Source organism: Oncorhynchus kisutch, linkage group LG4, assembly GCF_002021735.2.
Source record: "Oncorhynchus kisutch isolate 150728-3 linkage group LG4, Okis_V2, whole genome shotgun sequence".
In the NCBI taxonomy this organism is placed as follows: Eukaryota; Metazoa; Chordata; class Actinopteri; order Salmoniformes; family Salmonidae; genus Oncorhynchus; species Oncorhynchus kisutch.
In genome coordinates this window covers 59,794,340-59,812,075 of record NC_034177.2, presented here as the reverse complement: position 1 = coordinate 59,812,075, position 17,736 = coordinate 59,794,340, and the positions used below count along the sequence as shown (strand labels likewise).

The following is a 17,736-nucleotide window of genomic DNA, read 5'->3' as shown; positions in this document are numbered from 1 at the left end:
GGACACAAATGCTCTCACCGCATACACCGCATATATCCAAGCTTCACATGTGCAGGTTGTCTCCTCAACCAGCAATAGTATCGATAGGCTTTTCTCCTTCTTTCCATTTACCATACGGGTCAGGTGACATGCACTGATCACTCCTGGGATTTTCTGAATAAGGTAGTCGTCATCTAACGACACTCCAGACATACTGTAACTCTTTTGGCAGCTGCCCTTCTTCGAAGATCAATACAGGTTACTTCCGATGCGGTGAATTTTGCCAGATCCATTGCACGCAGCTTCTGTTTTTCATCTACACAATTAATCAGAACAAGGCCGCTTCTAGTCACCATGATTGAATCCACCTTTCCCACTGCTCTCTTCACAGTCCTTGATAGTACAAATGGATCTCCCAAATTAACCTCCTTGTCCACCTTGACATTGATCCATTAGCTGGTCTAAGGTCTGTTCTTCTTCTTTAGGATTATTCAGCATTTAAAAAAAATAATGTTGACAGTAACATCTGTTACCTCTAATAACTCTGTTGCCGTATCCACAATAATAGTCAACCTGTCATTTCTGCTTTCCACAATCCGAGTCGTGTTAATAACCTTTCCAATGGCAGCTACGACGTCCATTTTATTTACTATCAAAGCGTCCTTTGACACAGCATGATTTCTGAACAGACCTGGAAACCATGTCAGGACTAGCAGAAGCACCAGTTCTGACAGTAGGACCTCTTACTACGGGAGCAGTCATAGTAGCTCCATCAGTCCACTGAGTAGTGACAGCGATCTGTCCCAAAGCCTCTGCAAATGAGACATCATGATTGATTCTATATCTCTGGGCTTCTCTTGCCTCTCTCTGCACCTGGCATCTACCAAATGCTGCTCTGTACATTTTTCCTAAATAAAGTAGCTATCAGTAGAGGGGGGTCAAGTGCAAGTGCTGGTTAAGGTTTTCCTCGAGGTGAGGAGGAGGATTATATAAGATACTGTTTGAAGAGGAAGGGTTTCAGATGTTTTCAGAAGATGGGCAGGGACTTTGCTGTTATAGCTTCAAGGGGAAGCTGGTTCCACCATTGGGGTACCAGGACAGAGAAGAACTTGGACTGGACTGAGTGGGAGCTGCCCTCCTGTAGGGGTGGGGGGGCCCAAGAGACCTGAGGTGGCAGAACGGAGTGCTCGGGTTGGGGTGTAAGCATAGCGGGCTGTAGCGTTCTGGATAAGTTGCAGAGGTTTGATGGCACAAGCGGGGAGCCCAGCCAACAGCGAGTTGCAGTAGTCCAGATGGGAAAGGACAAGTGTCTGGAATAGGACCTGCGCCACTTCCTGTGTGAGGTAGGGCCGTGCTCTACGGATGTTGTAGAGCATGAACCTGCAGGAGTGAAGTGAGTCACTGCTTTGATGTTTGCAGAGAACGACAGGGTCTTGTTAAGCATCACACAAAGATTCTTTGCACTCTGGGAGGGCGGCACTGTGGAGTTGTCAACCGTGATAGAGAGGTTTTTGATAGAGAGGTCACAGTGTCTCCTGACCCCTCCTGTCTCAGCCTCCAGTATTTATGCTGCAGTAGTTTATGTGTCGGGGGGCTAGCGTCAGTTTGTTATATCTGGAGTACTTCTCCTGTCCTATCCGGTGTCTTGTGTGAATTTAAGTATGCTCTCTCTAATTCGCTCTTTCTTTCTCTCTCTCGGAGGACCTGAGCCCTAGGACCATGCCTCAGGACTACCTGACATGATGACTTCTTGCTGTCCCCAGTCCACCTGGCCGTGCTGCTGCTCCAGTTCCAACTGTTCTACCTGTGATTATTATTATTTGACCATGCTGGTCATTTATGAACATTTGAACATCTTGGCCATGTTCTGTTATAATCTTCACCCGGCACAGCCAGAAGAGGACTGGCCGCCCCACATAGCCTGGTTCCTCTCTAGGTTTCTTCCTAGGTTTTGACCTTTCTAGGGAGTTTTTCCTAGCCACCATGTTTCTACACCTGCATTGCTTGCTGTTTGGGGTTTTAGGCTGGGTTTCTGTACAGCACTTTGAGATATCAGCTGATGTGCGAAGGGCTATATAAATACATTTGATTTGATTTGGTTTTGAGCGGGAAGGCCTTCCCCCGGGAGGAACTGCAGCTCTGTCTTGTCGGGGTTGAGCTTGAGGTGGTGGGCCGACATCTAAGTTGAGATGTCTGCCAGGCATGCAGAGATGTGTGTCGCCACTTGGGAGTCAGAAGGGGGGAAGGAGAAAAGTAGTTGAGTGCCATCCGCATAGCAATGATAGGAGAGACCATGTGAGGATATGACGGAGCCGAGTGACTTGGTGTATAGAGAGAAGAGGGCCTAGAACTAGGAGCTGTCTGCCAGGTAGGATGCATTGTAGGATGCAATGAAAGAGTGTGCAGAGCCTAAAACACCCAGCCCTGAGAGGGAGGAGGATCTGATGGTTCACGGTCTCGAAGGCAGCAGAGAGATCTAAGAGGGTCAGAACAAAAGAGAGGAAGTCAGCTTTGGTAGTGCGGAGAGCCTCCATGGCACAGAGAAGAGCAGTCTCAGATGAGTGACCCATCTTGAAGCCTGATGGTTAGGGTCAAGAAGATTGTTCTGAGAGAGATAACGAGATAATTGACCATAGACAGCACGCTGAAGTGTTTTGGAAAGAAAAGAAAGAAGGGATACAGGTCTATAGTTTGACGTCAGATGAGTCGAGTGTTGGTTTCTGGAGGAGAGGAGCGACTCGGGCCACTTTGAAGTCAGAGGAGATGAAGCCAGTGGTCAGGGATGAGTTGATGAGGGAAGTGAGGAATGGGATAAGTTCTCCAGAGATGGTCTGGAGAAGGGAGGATGTGATGGGGTTGAGCGGGCAGGCGGGCAGACCTCACTAGTTGCAGGAGGTCAAGGCGTAGGGTAGTTCTGTGTGAGTTAGACCAGTGGACTCAATAGGCTGACTAAAATTTTAAGTGGTAGAAAGCAGAGGTGTGGACTCGAGTCACATAACTTGGTCCCGAGTCAGACTCGAGTCACAAATAACTCAAAGTCAACTCGAGTCACAAAAGGCTCAAAGTCAATTCGACTTTGACTTTAACACCAATGACTCGTGACTTAACTTGGACTTGAGCCTTTTGACTCGAACTGACTTGATACCCTCCTCAAGCCCAAATATAAAAAATGATGCTATTAAAAAAAGTGTGCAGCGCATCAATTCTTCATTTAACGGATTACAGTTTGAATCGGACAGCAGCCAATTAAATTGTGCCAGCTGAGAAAAAGTTGCACGTGGCAGTGCAGAGGAACGTCAGAAGAGTGAATTCAGATGGAGCCCTTGGAAAGATGATACCCCAAATTATTATTTTCAGATATAAAGACTACGCTGTATCAACAAAAAATGGATTGCAACTTGCAAAACATGCGGGAAGAAAGTGACAGACGGAGGCGCAACAACTTCCAACTTTGTTCGACATTTGAAGCTGCACAAAGAACGGTACGTCGTGGCTAATATAGCCGACAGCTATATCATTCATAACTTTGCTAGTGTAGCATGTTGGCTAACGTAACATTAAATCAATGAGCCTCCACACAGTCAGTCAGTGCGGGAACGTGATCATTGCACCCAAGATTGAGCTACAACTGGCTAGGCAGTTCGTAGCCCAAACCCTGCCTGATGTTACTGCTGTTCCTAAAGGCATTGACATATGTTAGCCTAATGCAACCACACACACAGTGTGTGTGTGTGTGTGTTAAGGTTGGGCAATTGTGTACAAGCCTACATCGCCAGATTGCGCCCCATAGCTATCCTCGATAGTCGATCGCTATTGGGGGGGGTCTTTCTTATGGCTACCCATGTATTCTCATGGAACAATAAAGTTTATTTGGAAAGTAATAAATATACAGTGGGGCAAAAATGTATTTAGTCAGCCACCAATTGTGCAAGTTCTCCCACTTAAAAATATGAGATAGGCCTGTAATTTTCATCATAGGTACACTTCAACTATGACAGACAAAATGAGGGGGAAAAATCCAGAAAATCACATTGTAGGATTTTTAATGAATTTATTTGCAAATTATGGTGGAAAATAAGTATTTGGTCAATAACGAAAGTTTATCTCAATACTTTGTTATATACCCTTTGTTGGCAATGACAGAGGTCAAACGTTTTCTGTAAGTCTTCACAAGGTTTTCACACACTGTTGCTGGTATTTTGACCCATTCCTCCATGCAGATCTCCTCTAGAGCAGTGATGTTTTGGGGCTGTTGCTGGGCAACACAGACTTTCAACTCCCTCCAAAGATTTTCTATGTGGTTGAGATCTGGAGACTGGCTAGACCACTCCAGGACCTTGAAATGCTTCTTACGAAGCCACTCCTTCGTTGCCCAGGCGGTGTGTTTGGGATCATTGTCATGCTGACAGACCCAGCCACATTTCATCTTCAATGCCCTTGCTGATGGAAGGAGGTTTTCACTCAAAATCTCACGATACACCCATTCATTCTTTCCTTTACACGGATCAGTCGTCCTGGTCCCTTTGAAGAAAAACAGCCCCAAAGCATGATGTTTCCACCCCCATGCTTCACAGTAAGTATGGTGTTCTTTGGATGCAACTCAGCATTCTTTGTCCTCCAAACATGACGAGTTGAGTTTTTACCAAAAAGTTCTATTTTGGTTTCATCTGACCATATGACATTCTCCCAATCTTCTGGATCATCCAAATGCTCTCTAGCAAACTTCAGACGGGCCTGGGCATGTACTGGCTTAAGCAGGGGGACACGTCTGGCACTGCAGGATTTGAGTCCCTGGCGGCGTAGTGTGTTACTGATGGTAGGCTTTGTTACTTTGGTCCCAGCTCTCTGCAGGTCATTCACTAGGTCCCCCCGTGTGGTTCTGGGATTTTTGCTCACCGTTCTTGTGATCATTTTGAATGGCGTGGAGCCCCAGATCGAGGGAGATTATCAGTGGTCTTGTATGTCTTCCATTTCCTAATAATTGCTCCCACAGTTGATTTCTTCAAACCAAGCTGCTTACCTATTGCAGATTCAGTCTTCCCAACCTGGTACAGGTCTACAATTTTGTTTCTGGTGTTCTTTGACAGCTCTTTGATCTTGGCCATAGTGGAGTTTGGAGTGTGACTGTTTGAGGTTGTGGACAGGTGTCTTTTATACTGATAACAAGTTCAAACAGGTGCCATTAATACAGCTAACGAGTGGAGGACAGAGGAGCCTCTTAAAGAAGAAGTTACAGGTCTGTGAGAGCCAGAAATCTTGCTTGTTTGTAGGTGACCAAATACTTATTTTCCACCATAATTTGCAAATAAATTCATAAAAAATCCTAAAAATAATTTTGTCTGTCATAGTTGAAGTATGATGAAGTTGAACTATGATGACAATTACAGGCCTCTCTCATCTTTTTAAGTGGGAGAACTTGCACAATTGGTGGCTGACTAAATACTTTTTTGCCCCACTGTATTTTGAAAAGCATTCATGATTTGCGTAAATGTAATATGCTATCTATTACTCTTGTTAAAAATATTAAATGGTATTACATTTGGTGAAGAGCACATTATGACTTGTTTAGGACTCGAAACTCAAAGTTTAGGACTTGAAATTTGACTTGAGACTTGACTCGGACTTGCCTGTCTTGACTTGGGACTTGAGAGCTAAGACTTGAGACTTACTTGTGACTTGTAAAACAAAAACTTGGTCCCACCTCTGGTAGAAAGTGGTTATAGCAGCAGATACAGAGGAAGGGAAGGTAGAGAGGAGGGAGTGAAAAGATGGTAGGTCCTCCAGAAGTGTAGTTTTCCTACATTTTCGCTCAGTTGCCTGCAGCCCTGTTTTGTAAGCTCGCAATGAGTGACTCAGATACAGAGCAGGAGGGGAGGACTGAGCCAGGCCGGAAGGAAAGGGGACAGTGTGAGTCACAGGAATGCGGAAAGGGAGGAGAGTAAGGTCAAAGAGGCAGAATCAGGAGACAGAAGGGAGAATAATTTTGCAGAAAGAAGAGATGATAAGATAGAAGAGGAGAGAGAGAGAAGATTGTGACGGTGCATGTGGAATAAGTCAATCAAGGGGTATGAATACTTTCTGAAGCACTGTAGATCCAGAATCTTCTCATTGCCACTCATCAATATTAGCCTACATTTAAGCTATTGTTTATATATGTATTTCACACTATGTTGGGGTAAAAAGCGGAGTAAAATGTTGGTATGGATGTCAATGTTCATGTCATCGTTACCAATCATCTGTATTGCACTTTAAAAAAGACTCAAACCACCACCACAGATTTTTATATGGCTAGCTAAACCTAGGCCTTATCAATAATGAATTGAATCTTGCTTATTGACAATGTTAGGCATGTCCTTGCTCAGCCATAATGCAATGTACAGTAGGCCTAGCTCCTATGTCAGTGTGAATGCTATTGAAGCCATGCTGAGAACTGAGAACAATGTGGACTGCAAATGGGTTAACATATTTAGCAAAGATAGGTCTACATTTTGTTATTTCGTTTATGTAAGCCATTTAACAAACTATAATGGACTAACATTGGAATTCGAGTTGATTCCATTGCAATACATAAAAGACGGTAAAAACGCAACTTGAAGCAACCACATATTTCATCATGGAGCACGTTTTTTATTGGCTAGTGAGGGGCCAAGCCTCGACACACCCACAACTCGTTTATTCATCAAAACCCAGCATTTTCGCGCCAACGCCAGCAAGTATGCAGATAATTGTTTTGGTGAAAATAGCTAAAGTATTTCTGACACACCCCTGAACCTATAGCGCTACCGCCTGCGCTTATTTTTACCATTGCATTAGGTGTGTTAAAATAGAGCCCATAGACAGAGCTATGGATGCAAGGACTGAAAATCCATATCAAAGTCATAGTTTTAACAATGTTTTGAGGTTGTATAGTGTTTGTTTACTTTCACTTTCTTCACAAACATTGGAGTAAAACAAACTTATATTTTGGGTTCTGATGGGGTATGACAGTTGAACTAAGCTCATGAGGCATTTATAAATTCGATTTTTCAAAAATCAATGGGTGCATATCATTCATTTATATAGTGAACAAAAATATAATTATTTATTTTTACTCTTCTGTGGTTGTAGTTGATCCCCCAAACCATTTTTGGATATTTTGTTTCGTTACAGAGATAATTAGTTGTCACATTTTGCTGAGTCATCACTTGCCATTGCCTATAATGCAATATGCAAATATGTCTAAAGCATATTAGTAATTCACTCTAAAAAATATCCACAACAACTCATATTCCATCAGAATCCCATTCTGAATGATGTATCTGCACTCAATTTATAGTTTCACTGTGCCAGAAATCCTTGTTTTAATTATGTTGTTTACAACAACGAAAAGATACAAATATGGATTTATGGGACCGTGGAAAATCTTGAAAAAAATGTAGTGCAGAGACATCAATCAGAATAGGATTCTGATGTAATATGAGTTAGTTTGGAGCGTTTTGCAGCGTTTTTGGACATGCTTGTTAGCATTTCACTGTTAAAGCTGGTTTACACTCCGCCTAACGACATGTCTGTAGACAATTGTAGACATCAAACTTGTCATTGTCGTTATGAAAAAGTAGAAACACAAAACGACAGCCTCTGCATAATATCAGCAGCCTGGCGCTCCAAATAGCATACTTTCTCCATTTTAACACCAATAAAACCACCCGTTTAAAAATAAATTAAGTAAATGGCAAACCTAGCAAGCCAGGCAACTAAAAGCAATTTTCTAAACAATGTTTTGGTTCGTTGCTAGCTGGCTAGCCAGTTCAAATAATGACCATAGTATAGCTGACAACGTCTTAACTTTAGATACTTTAGCTTACAGAAAATAGCTTACTGCCACAGTGTGACAAAATAAAAGTAGGCAATTCTATCCGAGCATTTTAGAACTCCTGCATCTTCTTGTCACATGAGGATTTGGTCTGGTAGCTGAGGCAGTAAGCACGACAACGTACGTCTGGTAGCTGAGGCAGTAAGCACGACAACGCGACAGTCGCAGAGACTTTGTGGGCGTTAATAAATTCAGAGCGTTTCGCTCCCGGAGCGTTCAGAGCGCACACTGGACGCTCTGGCCGAGGAGTAGGGTTGATCCGAGCGTTCTGACCACACGATGGCAGTCAAGCACCCAAGCTAACTGGCTAACGTTGGCTAGCTGGCTAGATACTTCCAGATACAAATGAGAGAACACCTCACTGACCATTTTACTCGCCCTAGCAGAGCTGGTTAGGCTGTTTTCATGTTATCCAGAGCGTTGGTGACTGTAACTGTGCTGCTGGCAACAAATTAAATGTTTTTTGCCAGACGAGAGTGCTCTGAAATCGGAGTCGATAGCCAGAGCCTGGACTTTTTCTAAATTTACAGCCTTATTCTAAAAATGATTAAGTAGTCCCAACCTCATTTCTACACATAATACACCATAATGATTAAGAAATCTTTTTTTTCTTCTTTTTTGCAAATACCACATTTACATAATTATTCGGAACCTTTACTCATTACTGTGTTGAAGCACGTTTTGCAGCAATTACAGCCTCAAGCCTTCTTGGGTATGACGCTACAAGCTTGGCACAACTGTAGTTGGGGGGTTTCTCCCATACTTCTCTGCAGATCCTCTCAAGATCTGTCAGGTTGGATGGGGAGCATCGCTGCACAGCTATTTTCAGGTGTCTCCAGAGATGTTCAATCGGGTTCAGAGACTTGTCCCGAAGCCACTTCTCCGTTGTCTAGGCTGTGTGCTTAGGGTCGTTGTCCTGTGGGAAGGTGAACCTTCTCCCCAGCCTGAGGTCCTGAGCACTCTGGAGCAGGTTTTCATCAAGGATCTCTCTGTACAGTACTTTGCTCCGTTCATCTTTCCCTCTATCCTGATTAGTCTCCCAGTCCCTGCCACTGAAAAGCTTTCCCAGAGCATGATGCTGCCACCACTCTGCTTCACAGTAGGGATGGTGCCAGGTTTCTTCCAGATGTGACGCTTAGCATTCAGGCCAAAGAGTTCAATCTTGGTTTCATCAGACCAGAGAATCTGTTTTCTCATCATCTGAGAGTCCTTTAGGTGCCTTTTGGCAAACTCCAAGCAGGCTGTCATGTATATTTTACTGAAAAGTGGCTTCCATCTGGCCACTCTACCATAAAGGCCTGATTGGTGGAGTGCTGCAGAGATGGTCCTTCTGGGAGGTTCATCGGATTCTTGGCCACATCCATGATCAAGTCTTTTTTTTTCTGACATGAACTGTGAGACCTTCTATAGACAGTTGTGTGCCAAATCATGTCCAATTAATTGAATTTACCACAGGTGGACTCCAATCGAGTTGTAGAAACATCTCAAGGAGGATCAAGGAATTCTCATAGCAAAGAGTCTGAATACTTATGTAAATAAGGTATCTGTTTTTTAAAATGTTCAATACATTCAAAAAAACAATAATTGTAATCTATTTTAGAATAGACTGTAACGTAACAAAATGTGGAAAAAGGGAAGGGGTCTGAATACTTTCCGAATGCACTGTACTTCCATAAATGTTTTTGACTGGTACCAGTGGACCTTTAGATGAGTCTTGTGAGGTCTGTGGGTGTCCTAGAGCAAAACAAGTCTCACCTTTACACAGAGGGGTCATATTAGTGTTTCGATGTTCGGACGCTACCGACAGAAGTTGACGGATCAGCTGTACCGACTTCAGAAGCTTGTGGGGATCGTAAAGCAAAACAGAGAACACCATCATGTTCATGAGAGTCTCATCTTTCTATAGAGGGGTCCGTTTGTAGGCCAAACCGTTCTCATGGTCTGACAAACACCGCTCCAGCTCTGTCACCTTTCACCGTAGATGAAAGACTTTCACCAAAAGTGTTACATAGGCAGATGCGGTGGATTGAAAACCCCCCAGATATATCTAGCTTAAACTGACAGATTTTTATGGGGATTGTTTTATTATGCTAATTAGATTTCCGCGGGGGTGTGGACATCGAGCTTAGTTTGACCAGTGACACTTGTCGCATTCTAATTGTCTGCAGACATGTCGTTAGACCAAGATTAAACTGGCCTTTAGTCTACACCTGTTGTCTACGACGCATGTGACAAATAAAATTCCATTTGATTTGATTTAGACACATTTTCATAATGGATTGCAGTCAATGGCAAGTGATATCGCAGCAAAATGTGTCAACTACAAGCACAGAAAGAGTGAAAATAATGCCACGGAAAAATGGATGAACTTCCCCTTTAATGCCCAGCAAAAACTATGAATCCTCTAAGTATGATTTTCCCTACTTGTGTTTTGGAACTTTTCAAAAATAGAATGCTTCCCTCAGGGTATACACATCAAATGTTTCCTAAGAATTTCATTATCGACCTTATCATATTCATTTTTACAGTGTTCTCCAAATGTTATGTTGGCCTTAATATTTTTATCTTGACATTTTATCCTTTAGTCATTGGAGGCTCAATTGAAACATATGTAAACGATGTATTGTGCATTGCCATTTACCTTTATACTTGGGGTTAACACGGACTAAAAGGGCCCTGGTGTGCTTTTTTTAATGATCAGATTATATAACACTTGAATGTATTGTTTTAGCTTGCTCAAATGTTTGGAAATGGCTCCCACTCTTGACAACGGAGATTCATATTTGGATAAATAATATACAGAGCCACGTATGGCCCACAGCATGAGAAGGAAACAACAGGAAAAGGTGAAGAGGTGATGCAGGCTATGTACAGTATATTCTGATAATACACTTTAGATACCAAACCTGGTTCATACTGTATTCCTTAATACTGGATCATCATCGTTTATTTCTTCTGCAGTTATAAATGAGCAAGACTGTCACTTATTGGCCAAAGTCCTGTCAGTTGGATTGGTAGAGGCAGACCCAAACTATCTTCAACACCAAGGACTACAGGGACCTGCGTGGCGGCACTTCCTGAAGGATCAGCACACTTAAGGAGTACCAGGAAATGTACAAATCAGTTACAAAGACATTTACATTTGGTACCCTGGAAAATATTGATTTCTATGCAAGATCAAGCTATCCACCAAAATCAAAGAACATTAAACGGACAACGTGAGAATGAAGGAGGACGCACTCATTGGCCCACATTTGTCATTGCAGTGATTTGCTGCCCTTTTATTTTATTTGTTAATGATTGAATAATGAAATTATACCTCCAAAAGGAACATGACTTACATCATATTTACATCATGCTTTTAATTACATGTTTGGTCATAAAAGCAAACATCCAATTTCCTGTTGTGGTAAAAGTACACACAACCATGGTTTTGAGACTTTAATAGCTCACATACTGTTTCATGATTTCCACACGTTATGAAAACACAACGATATTCCAATCTCAAGAGAAAAAGTTATAACAATTGGTGAGATATTTTATCACCCCTTTGTTTACTCTCATATTCTCCTTTGGTCAAGTTGTAGTTAGAGAATTTTGGTAAGTAGAGAACGATTGTTTTGAGAATGTTGTGATAACTTCCTGGTAGAAAAGGACATAACCAATCAACCTGATGTAGGCCTACCTGGGATTTCAATTTTTTCAACTGTGAGTTATATTTTGTAATTGTGATGCTGATAACATTTATTGAAAAAAGAAAAACAACAGCATGTCTGTTAGAAACTATGTTGTCAGAGGACAGTACATGTGACATAAGACCCTGTGTGCAATTTCTATTCATACACATACAGTATTTCTTGAGGCATGTTGGCGAAATCTGTTTGACAACAATGTATCAGGCCCCAATGGATTCAAAGAGGAAAATGAGCAGAGTTTCATTTAGTTTTAGTCACCGTCTTGCCTTTTCCTAAAATAATAACAAAGAGAGAGAAAGGGAGAGGTTATTATAGCTTTAGCATGGTAATTCTGCTTCTGACGTCATGGTTCTAGCCTGCTGAGGTCACTCACCCCAGACACAGTTGTTTAGGGTCCGTCCTAGCAGATACATCATTGCCACCACTGTCATGTTTAAGAGGAATAACCCCAACACACCCGAGGTGCTAAGGAGCCCGAGGAGAGGATACACCCAAAGACCTACCGCCAAGTAGATAAATATCACCCTACAGAACAAGACAAATGGAGAATGGAGGTGCAGTGAAACAACATACAATAAGTACAATGTCTGACTCTTTATGGGTCAGCAGCTTAAATTTTGAATCAGAATTTGAACTAAATTTTCAAATTAATATGGATTAGTGCTACAAACACATGGTCAGCAATACATACATTTGTATCTTATGAATAAACAACCTTTACATACCAGCCCAAGTAAGCCAGGCCCACAACTCCTAAGGCAGCTAAGCCGTTTTTAGTCTTTGGGTACACATGATGTTGAAGCAGGATCTCCCCAAGTAAGACAGGCATAACAACGGTGTGCTACAAATAATATTTTCATACATTATCATCATTATATTTACTTTCCAGCCCACTTCTACATTCACAATCATTTGTCTGTAATTTGTATGTACTGACCATAGCATGATTCATCCAGAGAGGAAAGAAGGCATCTAAAGATTCTGGATAGACAAGCTGCCTGTCATAGGCAAAGATCACCCAGAAAAGCAGCACCACAAACTAAGACATTTTAGAGACAAAAGGAAAGAAATAAAAAATGGCAGTAAATCCATTAATTTGAGATATACTATCTCCCTTTGATGTGGGACATTTTATGTTGGTGGTATATCAAATCACAATATTTCAATCACTCCTTCTCACCATGCCTACAGGGAAGGCAAGGACAGAGAAGATGAGGTCTTTCCACTTGTTAAGACCCTTGACTGTGTTTTTCCCAGTCTGAAGATCATTCACCACGGCCATCCCAAAGAACACCATCTGCAATAACTTAAATATTGCATACATAGCATATTATTGTTATTCCCATTTTGTTATCATTTATCATTAATATAAACAGACAAAAAATCATACAACAAAAATCAGGTAGCCTCATGTGACCTTGGAGATTTTCCTGACTAGGTTGACATGTTTGAACCTCTATACTGGATACATTCAACTCTGTGTTATGTTTTATTGTTCTGATCAAACCACAACCCATGCAGTATAACCAATTTCGTCCAAATATCCCAAATCAATTCAATTCACAATAACATTTTGCCATTACTTTTGTAATTTGAGTTTGTAGTATCTTTTAATCCATTACAATCCAACCCCCAATTGTAATTAAAATTCAAAATAATCTCACCAGGTTGAGGAAAGTAAGGTACTTCCAGGGTCCACCATACTCAAAGATCCCAGGTGGTAACTTCTCTCCATCCTTAGCAGCCATGGACTTAATGATAAAGGCATACCAGCTGAAAGCTGTGATATGGTAAACCATTCTCACTTTTGCAATCATGATACACTAAGATAGTATCAATCTATCTCTATAATATAAATACTAGCAAACACTAACAGAAATAATAGCAAACACTGAGTCTGGCATTGACACAAACTGTACCACCAAGCAGGCACCACTTTCCTATCTGGTGTAGTGCACAATGTTACAAGAAGGAAGGGGTTTTGGCGGAGAAAAGCTCTTTATTACACGATTATGTTTCAGCATCGGCTTATTAATACATTTGGAAATAGAAGGGTTACAAAAGCACATTCCTAAACAAGGGGTCCACTGTTGTTGGTAATGTTTGGGGTTTTCTTATTCTATAATCAGTCCAATCTGACACGTGATTGGTTTAGTGACGTCAAATCATTTTTTTCAAAGGATGACTAATGACCATAACAAATATAATGAGTAATGGAAACAGAATATGTTATTATTATTATGTCTATGGTATTTGCTAAGATACCTAATGGGTTTAGGACACTTTATTAGTATGTCTCATATAATAGCCTACATTACATATACACAGCACGTCTCTAATTAGTACAGAAATAAAACATTCGCTCAGTGCTGTAGCTAATCAATTTGTTTCACTCTAGGAGCTTTGGATAGACACTAATTATAAGTTCACACAAAGTTATTTCTGTTGCTTAACTAAATGGTTGACCCAAAATTACTTTTGGGTTCAAGCACTTTCTTCACTCATGGACAAGCTATATCAGGACATTCTGTACATAGCAAGTCTTATGAGACAAGCTGGCGATCAACAGTAGGCCTGTCAAAATGTTTGTAACACTTATCAACCGTATGCCTGTTACAATTCACAGTTCATACATCCCTAAGAAACTCCAGAGGGAAACATTTCATCCTCTCCTTGTAGATACTGTCAAACCTTCCACTCTGGGTGACGGCAAACAGAGTTTTCCTGTCTCCAACTGTCCCCGTGAAGCCGCAAGAGTAAGCTCATTGAAATGTAAAACACTATAATCAGCTTGCAGAAACTGTTTTGAATTGGGACATTTTGAAATAGGAGAGCTCATAGTCTAATTGTTCTAATCAATAAGTGAGATAAGAAATAGCCCAAAACTTTAAACACAGTGTTACTTTTTTAGCAGCGTCAATCCCTCGTTGAGGTCAAACAGGTCTGGAGCCACAGTATCCAAATTGGCATTTTGGTTTTGTCGCATGTTACTGAAAAGTACTCTTTTCAACAATCATGTTTGCTGTTTAGCATCAAGACTTTTATTCAGAAAGGTTGAAATCATGACGATCATGCCTTTTCAGGTCCTGTTCCACAAGAAAGAGTACACCAACAAAATATTTTGTATCAACATACAAACACATTCTCTCCGGTATTAAACTTTATTGTAGTCCTAAGAAAATCAAACGTGTTGAAAAAGTATTTCATTTATCTAGAGTCTATCATAAGTATTCACCACCTTGGATTTCTTCACGTTTTATTGTGTTACAAAGTGGGATTAAAATTTAGTTAATTGTCTTTTTTTTTGTCTACGATCTACACAAAATACTTTGTCAAAGATTTCCATTGAGATTCATGTAAAATATAACACTAATATATCTTGATTTGATAAGTACTCACCCTACAGCTGTGTCTTGGGTAAGTCTCTAAGAGCTTTCCACACCTGGATTGTGCAATATTTGCCAATTTTTATTATTTTCAAAAATCTTCACATTTCAAGTCTTGCTATAGATTTTCAAGCAGATTGAAGTCAAACTGTAACTTGGCCACTCAGGAACATTCATTGTCTTCTTGGTAAGCAACTCCAGTGTAGATTTGGCCTTGTCTTGTAGGTTATTGTCCTGCTGAAAACTGAATTCCTCTCCCAGTGCCTGGTGTAAAGAAGACTGAAACTGGTTTTCCTCTAAGATTTTGCCTGTGCTTAGCTCCATCTTGTTTATTTTCATCCTGGAAAAACTCCACTGTTTTTGTATATGTCAAGCATACCCATACCATGATGCAGCCACAACCATGCTTGAAAATAAGGAAGCAGTTACTCAGTGATGGATGTGTTGTTGTGTTGGACTTGCTCCAAACATAAGGCTTTGCATTTAGGCCAAAAAGTGTATTCATTTGTCGTGTTTTTTTTTGTAGTGTTACTTTATGCATATTTTGTATATTTATATTCTTTTCACTTTGTGATTTAGGTCATTATTGTGGAGTCATTACAATGTTGTTGATCCATCCTCAGTTTTGTCCCATCACAGCCATTGAACTCTGATTATGTTTTAAAATCCGCAATGGCCTCATGGTGACACCCCTGAGCAGATTCCTTCTTGTCCTGCAGCTCAGTTCAGAAGAACAACTGTGTCTTTGATGTGTCTAGGTGGTTTAATACATCATCCACAGCATAATTATTAACTTCACCTTGCTAAAAGAGATATTCAATGTCTGATTTGTTATTGTTACCGATCTACCATCATTGGCTTTCAAAAAGCTCCCTAGACTTTGTAGTTGAATCTGCGCTTGATATTCAATACTTGACTGAGGGAAATGTTAAGAATCAAAAACCTGGTCAAGGTGGGGAGAAATGCTAGATGCAAAATTTAAGGTGGACAACTTCTATATTTAAGAGATAGACAGACAGACATATGCATATGGGAAGACAGACATGTTCCTCTTAGAGGTTCACAGCATATTTCTCAAATCCAAAGGCGGGCTGACCTACATACTCTTGCCATATCTGTTCACTGTTTCACCCTTCCATGTCATTACATCAAGGCTGAGACCTTGGGGTTGAATAGGCTATACATTTGAAACATCAACCTCTTAAGGACACCCATGGACAATTTTATGGCTCAGGGGCCCAGATTCCACTAAGATCTGTTTTATGGTGACATCTGGCCTCCGAGAGGATACCTAAAGGCCCAATTCCAATAGGGAATAATCATTGTGTAAAATAATTGACAGAATACACATCTTAACACTTGTAAAATACATTATACAAACAATAAGAACATACAGTGCCTTTCAGAAAGTATTCAGACCCCTTGACTTTTTACACATTTTGTTACGTTACAGCCTTACTCTAAAATGGATTAAATAAAAACATTTTCCTCAGCAATCTACACACAATACCCCATGATGACAAAGCAAAAAATGTTTTTTAGAAATGTTTGCAAATGTATTAAACCTTTAAAACAGAAATACCTTTACATTAGTATTTAGACCCTTTGATATGAGACCCGAAATTGAGCTCAGGTGCATCCTGTTTCCATTGATCATCATTGAGATGTTTCTACAACTTGATTGGAGTCAACCTGTGGTAAATTGAATGGACATGATTTGGAAAGGCACACACCTGTCTATACAGGGTCCCACACTTGACAGTGCATGTCAGAGTAAAAACTCCCTAATCCTTGCTGATGACAAGCATACCCATAACGTGATGCAGCCACCACCATGCTTGAAAATATGAAGAATGGTACTCAGTGATGTCTTATGTTGGATATTCTGGACATAAAGTTAATGTATTTGCCATATTTTGGCAGTTTTACTTTAGTACCTTATTGGAAATAGGATTCATGTTGTGGAATATTTTTTATTCTGTACAAGGTTCCTTCTTTTCACTCTGTCATTTAGGTTAGTATTGTGGAGTAACTACAATGTTTTCGATCCATCCTCAGTTTTCTCATATCACAGCTATTCAAATCTGTAACTGTTTAAAAGTCACCATTGGCCTCAGGATGAAATCCCTGAGCAGTTTCCTTCCTCCCCGGGAACTGATTTAGGAAGGACGCCTATATCTTTGTAGTGACTTGGTGTATTGAGCAAATCAAATTGTATTTGTCACATGCGCCTAATACAACAGGTGTAGTAGACCTTACAGTGAAATGCTTACTTACAAGCTGTCACGTTCACTGTAATGAATAGACTAAGGCGCAGCGTGAGTAGAGTTCCACATATTTTTAATAAACCGAAACTCGGCAAAACAAAACAAACAAGCACAAACGAAACGTGAAGCTACTGGTGCACACAGGCAATTATCCGTAGACAAGATCCCACGAATAACCATGTGGAAATGGCTACCTAAATATGATCCCCAATCAGAGACAACGATAAACAGCTGCCTCTGATTGGGGGCCATATCAGGACGACTGACATATCCAATCAGCTGCCTCTGATTGGGGACCAGGACGCCTGACATATCTTCACCATGTTTCATCAAAATGTACAGCTGTGTGTCGTCCGCATAGCAGTGAAAGTTAACATTATGATTCTGAATGACATTACCAAGAGGTAAAATATAAAAATATATAGTGAAAACAATAGTGGTCCTAAAACAAAACCTTGAGGAAGATTGAAATTTACAGTTGATTTGTCAGAGGACAAAACATCCACAGAGACAAACTGATATATTTCTGACATATAAGATCTAAACTAGGCCAGAAC

General features: G+C 40.7%; 1 protein-coding gene and 1 long non-coding RNA gene across 3 annotated transcripts; one reads left to right on the top strand and one right to left on the bottom strand.

Annotated features, from left to right (window-relative positions):
- Nucleotides 1-5,700: 5,700 nt before the first annotated feature.
- Nucleotides 5,701-11,162, top strand: LOC116374014 (uncharacterized). Of its 2 annotated transcripts, XR_004209807.1 has the most exons (3): nucleotides 5,701-6,044; nucleotides 10,563-10,677; nucleotides 10,793-11,162. It is a non-coding gene; the product is annotated as an uncharacterized LOC116374014 (long non-coding RNA). The 2 variants fall into 2 exon arrangements; XR_004209806.1 differs by having other exon boundaries at nucleotides 10,563-11,162.
- LOC109888939 (androgen-dependent TFPI-regulating protein) lies at nucleotides 11,079-16,382 on the bottom strand. The gene is made up of 6 exons (XM_020480086.2): nucleotides 13,191-16,382; nucleotides 12,707-12,832; nucleotides 12,464-12,565; nucleotides 12,252-12,367; nucleotides 11,900-12,051; nucleotides 11,079-11,798 (listed from the first exon to the last, which is right to left on the bottom strand). Exons 1-6 carry the CDS (start codon nucleotides 13,341-13,343, stop codon nucleotides 11,767-11,769), a joined length of 681 nt encoding a protein of 226 aa, XP_020335675.2. The 5' UTR covers nucleotides 13,344-16,382; the 3' UTR covers nucleotides 11,079-11,766.
- Between the last annotated feature and the right edge of the window lie 1,354 nt (nucleotides 16,383-17,736).

Excerpts from the sequence above, each read along its gene's own strand:
- LOC109888939 (XM_020480086.2), bottom strand. The coding sequence starts at position 13,343 with ATGATTGCAAAAGTGAGAATGGTTTACCATATCACAGCTTTCAGCTGG. Across the intron at positions 12,833-13,190 it reads ACCTTACTTTCCTCAACCTG|TTATTGCAGATGGTGTTCTT; the intron begins GTGAGATTATTT and ends GCAATATTTAAG. Across the intron at positions 12,566-12,706 it reads TTGCCTTCCCTGTAGGCATG|TTTGTGGTGCTGCTTTTCTG; the intron begins GTGAGAAGGAGT and ends AAAATGTCTTAG.